This window comes from Apostichopus japonicus, chromosome 3 (genome assembly GCF_037975245.1).
Source record: "Apostichopus japonicus isolate 1M-3 chromosome 3, ASM3797524v1, whole genome shotgun sequence".
In the NCBI taxonomy this organism is placed as follows: domain Eukaryota; kingdom Metazoa; phylum Echinodermata; class Holothuroidea; order Aspidochirotida; family Stichopodidae; genus Apostichopus; species Apostichopus japonicus.
The window spans coordinates 18,777,475-18,792,212 of NC_092563.1; the positions used below are offsets into that span (position 1 = coordinate 18,777,475).

General features: G+C 38.6%; 1 protein-coding gene and 1 long non-coding RNA gene across 4 annotated transcripts in view; both read right to left on the minus strand.

The window, feature by feature from the left end:
* LOC139965340 (uncharacterized) overlaps positions 1-14,738 on the minus strand; it is a 146,409-nt gene that overhangs the window by 95,633 nt on the left and 36,038 nt on the right. The gene's annotated exons all lie outside the window — the stretch shown is intronic.
* LOC139965320 (uncharacterized) lies at positions 294-12,584 on the minus strand. Of its 3 annotated transcripts, none has more exons than XM_071967559.1 (5): positions 12,131-12,584; positions 10,757-10,947; positions 9,141-9,488; positions 7,598-7,963; positions 294-6,279 (listed from the first exon to the last, which is right to left on the minus strand). In XM_071967559.1, the coding sequence occupies exons 2-5, from the start codon at positions 10,857-10,859 to the stop codon at positions 5,504-5,506; spliced, it is 1,593 nt and encodes a 530-aa protein (XP_071823660.1). In that variant the 5' UTR covers positions 10,860-10,947; positions 12,131-12,584; the 3' UTR covers positions 294-5,503. The 3 variants fall into 3 exon arrangements, with proteins under 3 accessions (XP_071823660.1, XP_071823662.1, XP_071823661.1); XM_071967561.1 differs by lacking the exon at positions 12,131-12,584 and adding an exon at positions 11,869-12,113; XM_071967560.1 differs by lacking the exon at positions 12,131-12,584 and adding an exon at positions 11,681-11,844.

Sequence of the window (14,738 nt, forward strand, 5' to 3'; positions counted from 1 at the left end):
CAGGTGGAAATACAAAATTAAGTTTACAAAATGCAGTGAGTGTTGAAGTGTGCTATATTGCACCAAACTGCATCTGAGGCCACCTGGAAATGCAAAAAATTCCAAAAGGGGAGGGGGACACCCCCTCCCCTTAGACCCCTCCCCCAGGCCGGCCATCAGTCTTCAGCCCCCCCCCCCACTCAAAAGTACCTTCCTACGCCACTGGTGAAATTTATGAGACAGTAATAATATCCAGTATTAAAAAAAATATATATATATACCACCATTTAACATCACCATATACAGCATAGATACTGCCTGCCCCCCCCCCCCTCCTCCACACACAAGAAAAGAGCTTTTATTTAATACACACTTGGAGGTAACTTGCTAGGCTACATATTAGTATTAAAACAACATAACTGGTAAACATGTTCCTTACATGTAAAAGACAAAACTGATGTACATATTATGTCTTCATTTAAGGAACTACAAAACTTTGTGATTGGCAAAGTGGGCTAGTAGAAGACAATCCCATTCACATGAAATGTCTTCACACAAGGAATGACACAACCGTAATATGGCAATGTAGTCCTCACATGTACAAGACAAACTTATCCACATAGATGTCTGCACGCGAGGCATTTCACAATTTGTGGCATGCAATGTGGTCCTCACAAGTAGGAAACAAACCTATTCACATGATATGTCTTCACACAAGGAATGACACAACCATAATTAGCAACCAAGTCCTCACATGTAAAAGACAAACTTATTCACATAAATATCTTCAGCCAAGGAATTTCATATTTTGTGAGAGTCATAATTACCGTTTCTTCCATCTGCAAACAGATATGAACATCTTTTAACGTTTATCTGAAATATCACATCGGGACAAGAGGTAGAAATAACACTGACAAATTGTGCATTTAAACCACAAACTATTAAAATTACCAATATCTTGATTAAAAAAAAAAGAAAATCATAAAATTAAATGTTACTTTTCAAAGTAAAAAGTTTTGGTTTGATATTTTTGGTTTGAACTTTTTTAAAGAGATGTCTGCATAGTACCAAATTGTGTCCTTGCCATGATCCAATGTATTGTAAGATAAATACAAGACTCACACACAAATACTCAAACAAAGAGAGTAATTTTTATCCACATTCTGTAAATGTTTTATAGATACCACATACACAAGCATCTAACCAATGTTAGTTTGAAATTATTGTCCAGTAATACTCAGCGTCTTGCCATACTGCCATAACAATCAAGAAAGGACAATCCTCCTCAAATTCACTCGAGCATTAATAATTTGTTACTTTCAAGATAGCAGGAACTACCCCCAAGTACTGTTATTGGGATTCATCCTTGAGCACACCCTAATTAATTGACCAGCCACCATATGATTGTAAACACAAGTGTGCTAATGGCCAGCAGTATACTTTCCAGTGTGGAGACAAAATTTGGCCTGACCACTGAAATAGTACACTGTGTGGTTTTAATCATGAATTTGTGCAGAAGCGTTCAGTATGGCTACTGTAGCATTACCAACTTTCTCCCCTGTGTTTGGCCAAAAACAGGGGACTATTAGGGGTGGTATTTGCTGTAGACAGGGAAGATGATAATGCCTGAGTCAAAGACAACTTGAAATGGCTGAATTCTTGTTTGAAATTGGTTAAATGCAGATAAAGATGTGTAGTGAGTGCTGTTGGATAAATGGAAGAATTGTAAAAAAATACAAAGCCATTTAGTCTACCAATACTTGCCTAACTTTTTTCCATGCATAAGAATGTCATGCACATTTCGAACATCACATTTTGACACCGTAAACATGAGAGTAAAAAACACCAAGATGAATACTTCCTGCAGCCACAGTGAAAATAATAATAATAATAATAACTGGTTAAAATCTTATGACTTTTGTAGCAAATAATAAAGTTAATACTGAATTGGAAAATGACAACAACAACTAAAACAAACAACAAAATGAGAATTATGTCTAAAGTCATCCTCTAATGCAACCCAGAAAGTGACAGCAAAGGGAGTTAGTAATTGTAATTATAGTTATTACCATAATATCAATCATCTACACAATAAGTTCTTTGTTCTTCTATCAATCTTATACAACAGCAAACCACGATTCTTTACATCATTGATCTAAAATGACGGTTGTTTGGACCCCAAAGATTTAACGTTTAAGTTTTAAAGCCTCTTCCTGATCTTATTTCACAAGATCCTGAAATGGTCTTAAATTTGTAAACCAAAGAGTTTTTACACTAATTTGAGTGTTGCATAAATATTTCAAACTCTTCTAATGCCCATATAATAATCCATGTGACCATCGAAAACTTTTTTATATTTTACTTTTTATTGCACTTTGAAAAAGATTAAAGTATACATTAAAGAATAATAAGAAATAGCCAGAGTACATAAATAAAAGAGTCAGTGATTCAATTTTACATAAAATTCTGAAGTTTTTAAAAGTTTCAGGGATGTAGATCACCATCAGGTCAGTGCCATTTTTTTCTATGGAGGCATGGGGGTGGGGGAGGGAGGGGGTGGCTGGACCATATTTGAAGTTTGGAGGCTGCAAATGTCACTGTGGGAAGCAGGGCAAGTAGTGAGCTTATAACATAATCCTGAGGTGCATTTATAATTGGTGTATCTAGTGTATGCTAAGGACAGTGAATTGTAAAGATCCGGCCTTTCACAGCTGTAGGTTGACTTTTAATTTCCATACCCTGTAATTTAGGAAAGCACTGTACGAAAAAGGCCACAGAATTTTTTTTTTTTTAGATATTGGGTAAAATGGTTCTTTTATGTACCTTTTTTTTCTCACAACCCCCACCCCCTGCCTCCAACCATCCCCTATTTTTTTTTAGGCTCCCTCATTCAGATTGTAATTACCTTAATTAATGCAATATGCAAAACTCACTCACAAAACAGCAATTGCATACCAAAGTACAAGAGTTATTTACTACATACAGGTTCACTGCAGCTGTCAGACAATTCAGATATGAATATTTGATTTCTTTTTAATACACCACAATAATTTCACAACGAATATATGAAATCCACAATGTTCTTTGAGAAAGCATTCATCCCCATATGCCCACACAACAAAGAAATTCATACTCGAGATCATTATTTATTCCAATGTAATTTTTTCTAATTCCCCTCTTCACTTTTCTCTCACACTTTCGAACCTCCTTAACAATGAGACCAATGTTGCTCAGCCCTAAAATAACAAACATGCCTTGTAAGCCTTAGCCGGGTAGGCTCAATAGTTTCATCATCTGTTCCAAACAAGTCAAGAATTAGGGTCTTCCCAAAAAACATGCAAATATGAAAGAGTAAAAACATAAGTCTGTGAAATCTGACAGACAGTATTCTTGCAGTATGTTCATGCTCACAGTAACTATCTATTTCTTTATTAAAGGCATAAACAACTCAACTTTAGTTTTATGACTCACTGAAGTGGTCCATCAAATCACTGAGTGTCAAGGCCCAGCTCTCTCCCTCTCTGTACCACTCTCCATTATCTGGACCTATCATCCTACCTCAAACCCCTCCCATCTTAAAAGTCTATGATGGTAAAGGCTATTAAAGACGTCTGGCATTGATCGTCACCTGAATATGGTTGCAATAGCAAGACAAGGTTGAAATACATACATAAAATGCCACCCGAATAAGTACTGTACATTGTACTGTCAAACATAATGAGGTCACATACATGTTACATGGTACACACACATGCACACACATAAAAGTACAAGTTTATGTTACAATTCTTTGAAATATTGCACGGTTTCAAAGACTTTAACTTTACACTACAGAGGAAATCTCAAAGCAAACCCCAAGACATATCCCAGATAGGGTTGGGTGCTTGAAGTCTGCTAAAGATCGCTCAGAGTGACCCTGTGTAATAGGGGTTACTAAACTTTACATTTGGAAAGAAAATTTTAATTACATTAAAAACATTTTTTTCAAAGCCTTCAAAGCCTCTATTGGGAAGTGAAATGAGGCCTTATAAATTTTAAACAAATGAAATGTAAGCAGCTTGCTTACATATTAATATTAGACATACAATATGTACACATACCAACATTTACAGATTATAAGTTTCATGATGTAATAATAATAATAATAATGGCTTTTTATATAGCGCTTTATACCAGCGATAGGTCTCAAAGCGCTTTACAGACGTTATATTACCCCTGGTCAATGATAACCTGTCCCAGAGACAATCCCTCCAGTCGGCAGCAGTTATATACTGCGCCCAATGACAAGTTCCCTCACAGGTACCCATTCAACCCCTGGGTGGAGAGAGGCAAGTGAGATAAAGCATCTTGCTCAAGGGCACCACGTAATGAACTAGGCAGGAATCAAACAAGCAATCCTTGGATCACGAGTCCGACGCTTTAGCCAATTGGCCACCACATGTACATATGACTGTGTATCCTGCAACTTGGTGTCTTCAATGTGTTCTGATAAAACTGCTTGAAATTACAGTTACTTGGTTGACTGTCATATTTAGAGGGGAAAAATGGATTTGCAAGCAAGACTGCTGCAATCAAGAGTTGCTATATGTATCTTTGTTGTATTCCAAAAAAGGTGTCCAATTGCTACAAAGTCTGAAATAGACTTGCCCTATGTGTCGCCATAAATTATTTTCCTTTTTTTGATAATTTCGATCATATCGAGACAGACGTGCGAACGTTTGCCAGTTCTGCCCTATTATATGCTACAGATTATGTAACATTACATTCTAGTTTCGACTTTACATGCATTGAAGACTCGCCCCAAACCAGGTGCTGCGCTCTGAAAAAGTTAACTTTCCGTTGCTTGCAAGTGAAGTTTTCTTCTTGTCCCTACAAAATGCAGACAGTAATGAAACGTGATACCTTGTTATCTTTTATCTAGACCTGAGATGTCCATGGTTGCTATGTACACTGTGTTGTGGGTATTGACCATAGCTGTGTGTATTGACTGTACACTAGTGCCTAATTACTGACAGTAGCAAGCTGTGTGTGCATTTTCTGGGATCGATGATGGTGTCTAACACTTCTGTTACACCTCATTCGAAACTAGTTCATATAACCAACATGATACGTTTTTTTTGTGCGTGAGTTTTCACACCCTTTAAATGGTAGAATGTCAAATTAAACAAATAGTGGAGACCTGTGCTCAAACCTTCAAACAAGTATATACAGTATACTGCCACTTTCTCTTAATGCGACTATAACTGAACACTCCATATCTTCTGTCATGTAGGGAAAGTCAGAAAACACCTCAGAATGTACTTTGGAAATCTTTTAAGAGTCGATAGCATCCTAAACATGGCATTAACTAACGATGAACTTTTCAGTCCACTGTTTAAAACTATCCTCAGATTGGGGGTCAAACCCAAAAGCTGAATTCCTTCACTAATTAGGGTAGACTCCACTAAAACAATTTGTAGAGCTTATTTCTGATAGGAATTATCGCTAACTTACTCTGCCATAGCTGGTGATAACATGAATTTCACTAAACCTTGTCAAAAACTTCCTTTTCTATTGGTGGTGCAGTTGCCACAGGTGGTTGGTGTTCCAAAGGAGGCCCAGGCGCAGTTGGGTATGGTGTAACACCCTGGTAACTGGACTGGTCTGGAGGTCCTTGCTGATAACTGGACTGGTCTGGAGGTCCTTGTTTCTCATTGACTGGGTATGGTTGAAGTTGAATATCTCCTGGATAAGGAGAAGCAGAGGTACCTGAGAAGGGAGTTGGATTAGATTGAGTTGGATAACCTGGCCCTGCCATCAATGGATTACTGGATGCCCCCACTGGGGGATACTCTGGTGGTGGATATCCTGGAGGTGGTACTGATGATGGAGATGGGTATCCAGTGGGATGGTAACCAGACCCTGGTGCTGGTGGGTATCCAGACCCTTGTGCTGGTGGGTATCCTGGTCCTTCTGATGGAGGGTATCCTGGTCCTCCTGATGGAGGGTATCCAGGTGGTTGAGTTGGTACTGGTTGGTATCCAGGACCACCAGGTTGTGGATAACCTTGGTTACTTCCCGGTGGTGGATAGACCCCGGTTGGTGCTTGGCCGGGTGGTGGCACTACCCGTACTACATCCTTGTATGGCGGAGGAGGGACAACAAGTGGAGGTGATGTCACACTTGTGGTGGTTTGTGCAATATTTGGACCATTTCTTGATCTCCTGTTGCTCCGTTTACAGCAAGCACAGTAACAGATGCCTCCGACGCAGCAACAGAGGATGAGAAAGAATAAGACTCCGGAAATAGAAGATGCCACAGCTGATGATTAAAACAAAAAACAGTGAAAAAAATCAAAACAGTGAAAATAAAATAGAGAAACCCCTCCCAGAAGTTACTTGCCTTTAAAGACATTACATATGTGGGAACAAGAGAAGTCTGCATGCTAATGAACCTGGCTGAATCAATACTGCAGATGAAGAGCAGTATAAATCCAAACAGAGTTAGTGCATACATTTGTAATTTGTCACCACTCACCAGACAGGGTAAGCACTAAGCAGTGCTTCTGACAGATCTAACAAAAGCTGTACCAGACAAGTGGGGGAATACAGAGATGGGGGATTAACCACTTCTTCAGGTCAAGATGTGACAAGCTGATACTTGTAAGCAATATTATGACAGCAACTCATCTGTCATATGGTAGTAGTAGTACCATGAATAGTTTAATTCAGTTTAGTAGAGCATAAAAATCCTGGAAAGAACTTAAAAGAAATACTTGTAAAAGTAGCTGCACTTACAAACCCAAGGAAAGTCTAACCTTTATGGGCAGGATTTCATGGGCTCAAGAGTAAGGGTAAGAGTAATGAAAAACTGTTCAAAAGTCCTAAGAAAACCGAAAGTTGGAAAGTTTGAATACTCCCACTTCACAAAGTGTGAATTACTTATTTTGTTATGTACCTAAAACAGCAAGGTGGTTCTACTTTATGGGAAAGACAAATTAGCATAAGTTTCCCATCTACATTGAGACCTGAGTTTGTAGTGTTTGACTTAGAACTGCAAACCTTAAATGAGCTACACCAATACCAAATTGTGGAGCAATTTTACTTATCTTTGGTAATCTCTTTTTGAAGGTAAATTTCTAAAGATAAAGCACTTTTGATACTTTGACTTTCGGACCTCTGCTGACCCCATATGACCCTTGACCTCCACCCAAAGTAATAGGGTTCTTGTACTCACTATAAGAAAGACACATACCAAATACGAGCTATGTGTGTAACCTACTTGGGATATCGTGTTTACAAGGCTTTCAAGGCTGACCTTAAAGAACATTACGGGTAACTTACAAAGGTCACCATCAGCAGACCAAATGTTTGTTTCGTTGAATATGGGTTATACTCATGGCAGTATTTTGGAAGGAACAGTGAGTTCAACAATCTTGGAGAAAGTTGAGTTTCTTCCAAAAGGTGTTTTGGCAGACTATCAACTCTGAACTTATAACGCCCAAACATAATGTGTCAGTGCAAAAGGAAGACTTAGAGCACGTTGCGTAGGGAAAAGTGTCCAAGATGACCAGCACTTGACGAGGGTTAAAGCAGTGATGGAGAGATAACGATCAACTGTCCTCCTCCTGCGAACTCACCATATTCCCCGTCATCATTATCATAAGTAACGATGGTATTATTGTCACGGTTGTAGCAGCTTGCCGTTAGGATGTCATAGTCATACAGGCAGTTCACGCTGCTGGCGGAGGAGAGACGATCGTAGCGGCAGTTCATGATGTTGGATTCACCGTAATTGCACCAGCTTATGCTAAGCACTGGATCCTCAGAGGGATATCTTGTGACGTACAATTGCATACCATCGGTATACCCTGCTTGCCTGCATGCCGCTTGTGCAATTTCATCTCCATAAAATTCACGGCTGCAGATTGTACCCCAATGACCGTTGACGAAAGCGAACACAGTCCCACCGACTGCTGAATCAGTCCCTACAGCTACAGTAAACTCTGTCAAGGTAAGCAGAAATAAATCCAACCCAGAAGTGTAAAATGCATTGAGGTTTCGATGACCAACTTCGTTGAAGTTAACTATATTGGATATTATACAGTTTGTGGAGAATCCTGTTGTGAGGTACTGTACTGTTGCTTTATACAGAGTTTCACGTTTTGACTTCTCTTGGCCTTAAATAGACCTCTGACCTCCATGTAAACAATAAGGTGGTGTGTGTACTTTCTATGAGGCTGTACTAAATTCACCCAAGAAACAAAGTGTCCTCAGTTTTTTATTTATTTATGATAAAGTCAGAGAGAATGAATAAAACACACGTACATGTATTGTTTGCAAGAATAAACCAGAAGTAGTAATAAAACGATCCTACTCCGATGAAAATCAGATTTACGAAGTCATGAACGCTACTGTTGGCAAATATGTCCGACATAGCCAGAGCTTGACTGTCTTTGGAACTAATATTTCACTCACTCCATCTTACCATACAGTATGGTATATTCACACGAATCACCTTGAATCGTTTGTAAATCTTAACTTCTTGCGTGAAGCTCAGTCTGGACATGAATGTGTAAATACAGATCTGGTAATATTTATGCAAATAATACCTAGAGGTTTACTTGTTCTCTTTGATGAATACAGCCCTTAACGAATCAAGCCGACAATGCATTAGTTTTATTCAAAAATTAGTTTGTTGAGTTTATTATATTACATACTGTACTCATTAAATGCTAAAAGCCATTTTGCCTATGACACCACAGAAAACTGCATGCAGATAGGACCAACCATATATACAATCTCTCTCAAAGTTACTCTTGATGAGTTTACACATTTCGATCTTTGCAGACTTTAAGTAAGTTTGACCTCCACCAAAGGAGATTTACAAATTTGCATGTAATCATTTCAGGGATAATGCTGTTTTTGTGTGTTTTTGTCAAATGGCTGCCTAATTAAGGGGAGTGTGGGGGGGGGGGGTAGGGGAATAAGAAAATATACTTCATAGACTTTAAACCATTGCACTCATTTTGCTTTACGCTATTTTTATAAGCTGTTTTGAATCTACAGTAGGAGGATAAAATACTGACACTAATGAAATGCCAATCAGTTAATTAGTTAAGTGTTTAACAGTCGAGTCAACTGTGACAAATAGAAGATACATATATATTTTAGCTACAGTACCTGTAGCTACAGCAGGCAGGCATTCCATTTCCAACGCGTAACAGCTACCTCCTACATCCGTAGTATGAAAACAATCTGAAAGAGACTCTTCAAGCCCACTGCATGTCCATACCCCTGAACTGAAGGAATTCCACGTTGTGAGGGCGTCATCCTGTTTCCTCTCTGCAGCTAGTAGTGGGCCGTGGCCCATTTGTCTGCAAATAACACTGGCAAAATTCCAGTCTTCTGCATCAAAGTTATAAATATTTTCCCTCAGACACAGTTTTTGTTCTTGTCCACCATCCACAGATATGAAGACCGTACCCTTGACAGGCTCGTATGATGTAGATCCATGAAGGCTAACAGTAACTGTAAAGTAACCCAAAACAAAAATATGGAAGAGTCAGTTGTAGCCTTATTGGTATTAAATACCTAGTCTCAGGTGATAGTACATGCATGTACAGTTTAGGACATTTAGTGTCTACTGTGACTATAAATATATATTCCCCCTCCCCCCCAAGGAAATCCAGGGACAGCGATATATATGTTGAACCACTTATTTTAATGTCAAGGTTCGGTTACCTACGGTGTTGAACGTGTAAAAGCAGTGGTTTCAATTTTGATGGCTTCTCAGAAGATTATCCATTTCCCACTTTGAGAACACAGCATAGAGAAATAGCTACTTTGTTCAAGATTAAAATACAATGCCAAAAAAACTTGAATGGTACTAGAAGTCTCCATATGTTTCACAAAGACTAGTGGCAAACAGAAATTTTCATCTGAATTACAAGAGCAATAGATGAAATTGTTGTTCAAATATATGTAATCTGGCCAGGGGTGCCTAAGTTACATTGTAGTTGTAAACAATTACTACTGTACTTGCATTCAGGTATGTTCAATATTATGAACAGTAGTAGATAAAGTCTGAGGACATTCTTAGGGACCCTTTTACTCTGGGGGTCGGTACATGAAATCCTGCGACTGTCCACGGAAATCGGGGACATGTGGTCACCGAAGTCCATGTCAATTTGACAAAATTGTCTCCCTTTAAAACAAGATACCTGTATGTTCTCCACAAAGAACAGTCCAGACACACACTTTATATACATTCCATTATACTGTAAACAGGCACATACCGATCATGACAGCCTTAATGTTAATATATCCATTAATTAATAATTAGTGCCTCAGGGACACATTTGAAAGAGTGCACTTCCAAGCTTTAAGCACATTTTAACCATGCATATCAAGAACACAGACCTACATATGGAAACTTCACCTACAAACACCATGTACAGTACAGTACATTTCGATTGATAAATTTAAGTCTCCATTTCCTAAAATTCTTTGAAATGTTACAATTTATCACTGAGTTTTTTGATCCGTAAACCAAGAAAAGTACACATGTGGGCATAGTACCTATCACTTCATAGGATCATTCTGGAAGCATGATACTGTATACAGGCCTAAATTGTTTACAACATGCAAACATTGTGTGGTCACTTCATCACAGCCCTACAAGCTTGAAATCTCAAAATTAATATTGTCTTTAGAATGCCCTCAGGAATACCAGACATCTGCTCATGGCATCCAATGTTCTGAAACTGAAGCCAACTTTATACTGCTGTAGTACTCACATTCAGTTCCTTCACAAACAATGGCCAGTAAACACTGTTGTACAAGGTAAAACAGGAATACTCTTGCCAAAATGTTCAAAGTCTGTCTGATGAAACTTGACATTGTTAAGCTTTCACTTTACAGTCAGTCTCACTTCCAGGATATTTTTGTAAAGAACATATGAAATGAATCTTTTACGAACATACGGCCACTAAAAGGGAAGATCAGGAAAAAGGAAATTAAAGAAATGACTGAAAATCCATATCATAATTATATATAGGTGTATGTCTTAAGAACAATAGATTCTAAATGAAGAGCATTTGGGATGTACAGTGCATTAACCGGCAAGAGGGTCAATGGTGGTGCAGTGCAGTTTAACTGTTACTCATGGTAGGAATCCATACATTTTCAACTTTATGTAGAGCTCTGCACAGTATCAACATCTGTTGTCATCCTGTGAAAGTACAGTAGCACTTGACTTAACATTTATATTCTAAAGATGAACAGAAAGAATGCAAACCCAGAATGTTGCATGTGATTACAATAATATCAAACAAATTATATAGGACTAGACTGTAGTTAACTCTATATACAGCAAATAAATTTAGCTACTAACAGAGTTATTATGTAGTTACAAGTACAGTTAAGTAGGCCTACCATTAATAAAAAGTACATAGTTTACTGGCTAGCCAAAAAAAAATGTGATCTATACATGTTATTTGTATATATACTGTACAATATGTTGCACCAACAATGTTCACTGGCTTACAAGTTACAATGTACTACTGTACAGTATAAGTTCTCAGAACTGCAAAATTGCACAAGTTTACATTCATTGGGACTTCATAGCATAAGAGAATAAGCCTAGGGGCTAGGCCCTATGCCTATTACTGTATGTATTATTCATGTCATTTGCTTGCCAAATTTGTTCACAATCAACCTACCTTGTATACAGTAGATGCCTACATTTGACAATCCGACTCTATGACTTATGAGTCACACCTTCTTGCATTTGATTAGCAAAGTTACTCAGTTTGCATTTCCAGTAGGACTACAGTATAGTGAAACAATCGTCAGGCCAATATTGGCTAGGTTAGTGCTAATAATAGTAATAGTTTAATACAGCACTTACAACTATGTTACTTGTTAGGCAGTCATATTGGCTAGTACCGTACAGTAGCTACATTATGCCTTATTTAGGCCCTGTATACAGCCTTTGCAGGGTTTCTCAAGTCCTCCTTTGGACTCATCCTGTAGGCTGTACAGCCTCTATACTTTTTGGACGTGCAGAATATCCCCTGAAAGGCTGAAGAAGCTTTCTTTGTTAGTAAACGTAAGCTGCACTAGTCAAAACAAAAACTACACCGCAAAATGAAGAATGTGAAAACACTTACCAAGTCTAGCAATATTATAAGGCCTCATTCAATGAAGTCTTCATGTGTTGCTAATAAAACTACAGACATAGCGACAACTCCCAGGAAAAGGCTATTATGTAACTTTACACTTAGAAGTTACAGGCCTACGTTACATAAGTAATGTAGGATAAGATTATTTGTATAAAACTAAAATAATGTTTCCTCCAATATGTAACAAGAATTCGTCAAGAATTCCAGCAAGTTATCAGTTCGATTTAAGAAATCCGGGTTAGAAGCGTAGACGATACGACCACATAATCAAGACCTAGATAAATTCTGCGTGTGCGGATGGTTCGCAGCAACTATCGGTAGCGGTAGCATGGAAAAGTACAACACGACAACTACTGGTTCATGCAGTGTATCTATGCTGTACTTCAAAATCTAGAACAGTGACCTACTTTCCCGGCTTTTTGACCATAGGTTGTCTACTCAATTGTCGGCACGCTAGGGTAGGCATGCCGCTAAAGCCAGATTACAGATAGCTCAAACATTGCATATTTATATGATATGCAGCTATACTATTTTTGTGAATAACAATACCATTTGTTTAGCGAATACGTTTTGCAGTGCATACCACACTTTTGATTGGCTCTTGGGGGGGGGGGGGTGGAGGGGGAGGCTGACGGGGAAGGGGAATTAAGAAGCTGAGACAGGGAAGAGCTTTGACAGGGAGCTCGTATTTTGCAAAAGCCTTTTACACCCCAAGAAGATATCCAAAATAGCCTACGTACTGATGTATCCAGAAATGTGCAACCTGCAGATGGAGCGAGATGTTTTCATTGAGTCTTACTCGAATTAAGCAATCTAGTCTCCATGCAGCTGACCCATGGTGGCGATGCGATTATAACGGATTATTACACTGTTGTACAATAAAAGTTTCACAAGGATGTTAAGAATATATGTTGCTCTTGCATCTGTCAAGTTAATTTTGCCACTGGACTATATATCCTTTTACTACGTGAAGACCGCAGTAAAGGATCGACATATCTCTCCTTTTTTTCACCATGTACGGTGAGGCACAAAACTACACTGAATTCCAAAGAAACGTTCACGCCAGTTTTATAAAGGATTATCTTTCGTTCATTATATCTTGCATGCCTGTATCGTAGTGTTATTCCAAGGACGCCTCCCAATAAAGTATCTGCAAAACCGTCAGTGAGCTCCACCCTGACGGCCTGACAAGGGGTCACATAGATTTTGTGTAATAGGGCACCTTATATCATCCCTTGCCGATTTCGAGACCTCTAATTGGTTCCTACACGAGTTTACATTGTTACTTTTTCATTTTGTGTACTTATGAAGAGAACGAATTCCACTAAAAGCCGAGAAGATAACCGACAATATTTATTGTTTTTTTTTATTGTTATTGTTTTTATCGTTATTGGTGCGATTCTGTGGAAATAGCAAAAAAAAAAAAACGTTTTTTGGTACCATATGTTTCGTTCATCAATCAGTAGGCTTTTGACCAGAAGCACAATGATCGAGGTGAATTATGGCGATTTAAAGGTGACACAAACCCAACCATCATTATTGGTCTATGTGCAGTGGCGGCACCAACCTAGTTCATCGGGGGGGGGGGGGGCACCTATAGGGGAAATATTTTTAGAGGGGGCGGGGGATATTACACTGATATGGGGGAGGGATCTTAGGAGGTGCCCCCTCCAATGTTTGGGAATTGACTTAGACACAAAATGGTGCACTATCATTTGATAATTTTTTTCCCATATCTAACCTTCCTAAAATATTGCAATTTTATGGCGAGCAAGAATTGCTTTTGAGGTTTGACAGAATGAGCGCCGGCGGCTTTTGAGTCAATATAAACATTTTAGTGGTCGACCTAGCTGATTTAAGTTTCAGCTTCAAGTTTAACAGTAAAGGCTAAGTTTTAAGGCTATCGGTAAACTTATCAATTACCCATTACCCCCTTCCCCACCCCCCATTCAGGTTAATTACCAACAACAGTTGAAATTGTATTAGAAATGGTCCTTCTTTATTACTTTTCAAACTAATATTACCCTGGCATTGGGGTACCTGGCAGAAAACCGGCCTACTACATCGTCAAGGTCAAAGGCAAATTCACAGACAGAGTGTGCATATGTTCTTTTTTCTGTTTTTGGTTTCGATGATAACCATAACCTATAAAGTCATGTAGGAAAATGAGTGTGTGTGACGCCTTGCTTGTAAACACGTTATCTCAGGAACGGAAGCTTAATTGGAACAATCTCAAATTTCGTGTGTAGGAAAACCACGTTGAGTTGAAGAAGCCTATTGTTTTTGGTGGAGGGCAACGTCCATTGGGGTCAGCAGAGGTCAAATTGTGGAAATGTTGTTACATAATTGATCGTATCTTCAACCGACCAGCCTATTCGATAACATGTGCGTCACGCCTCATAACAATAGGACAGGTTGTGGCGATTAAAAATTAGCTTAATGTGCATCCATAGAATCCGAATTCAAAAGTGGAGAACAAATTCCCATTGGCATAACTGTGTCGATAACTGCATACGTCGTTGAATTACAAAAGTGGGCTATTTGTACATACGACGATGCTATTGGAATGAACGATACCAATGTGAATCATATAGGT

Coding starts and splice junctions, on each gene's coding strand:
- LOC139965320 (XM_071967559.1), bottom strand. CDS start 10,859: ATGTCAAGTTTCATCAGACAGACTTTGAACATTTTGGCAAGAGTATTC. Junction 7,964..9,140: donor CCTGCCTGCTGTAGCTACAG/GTACTGTAGCTA, acceptor TTACCTTGACAG/AGTTTACTGTAGCTGTAGGG. Junction 6,280..7,597: donor TAATGATGACGGGGAATATG/GTGAGTTCGCAG, acceptor TTTAATCATCAG/CTGTGGCATCTTCTATTTCC.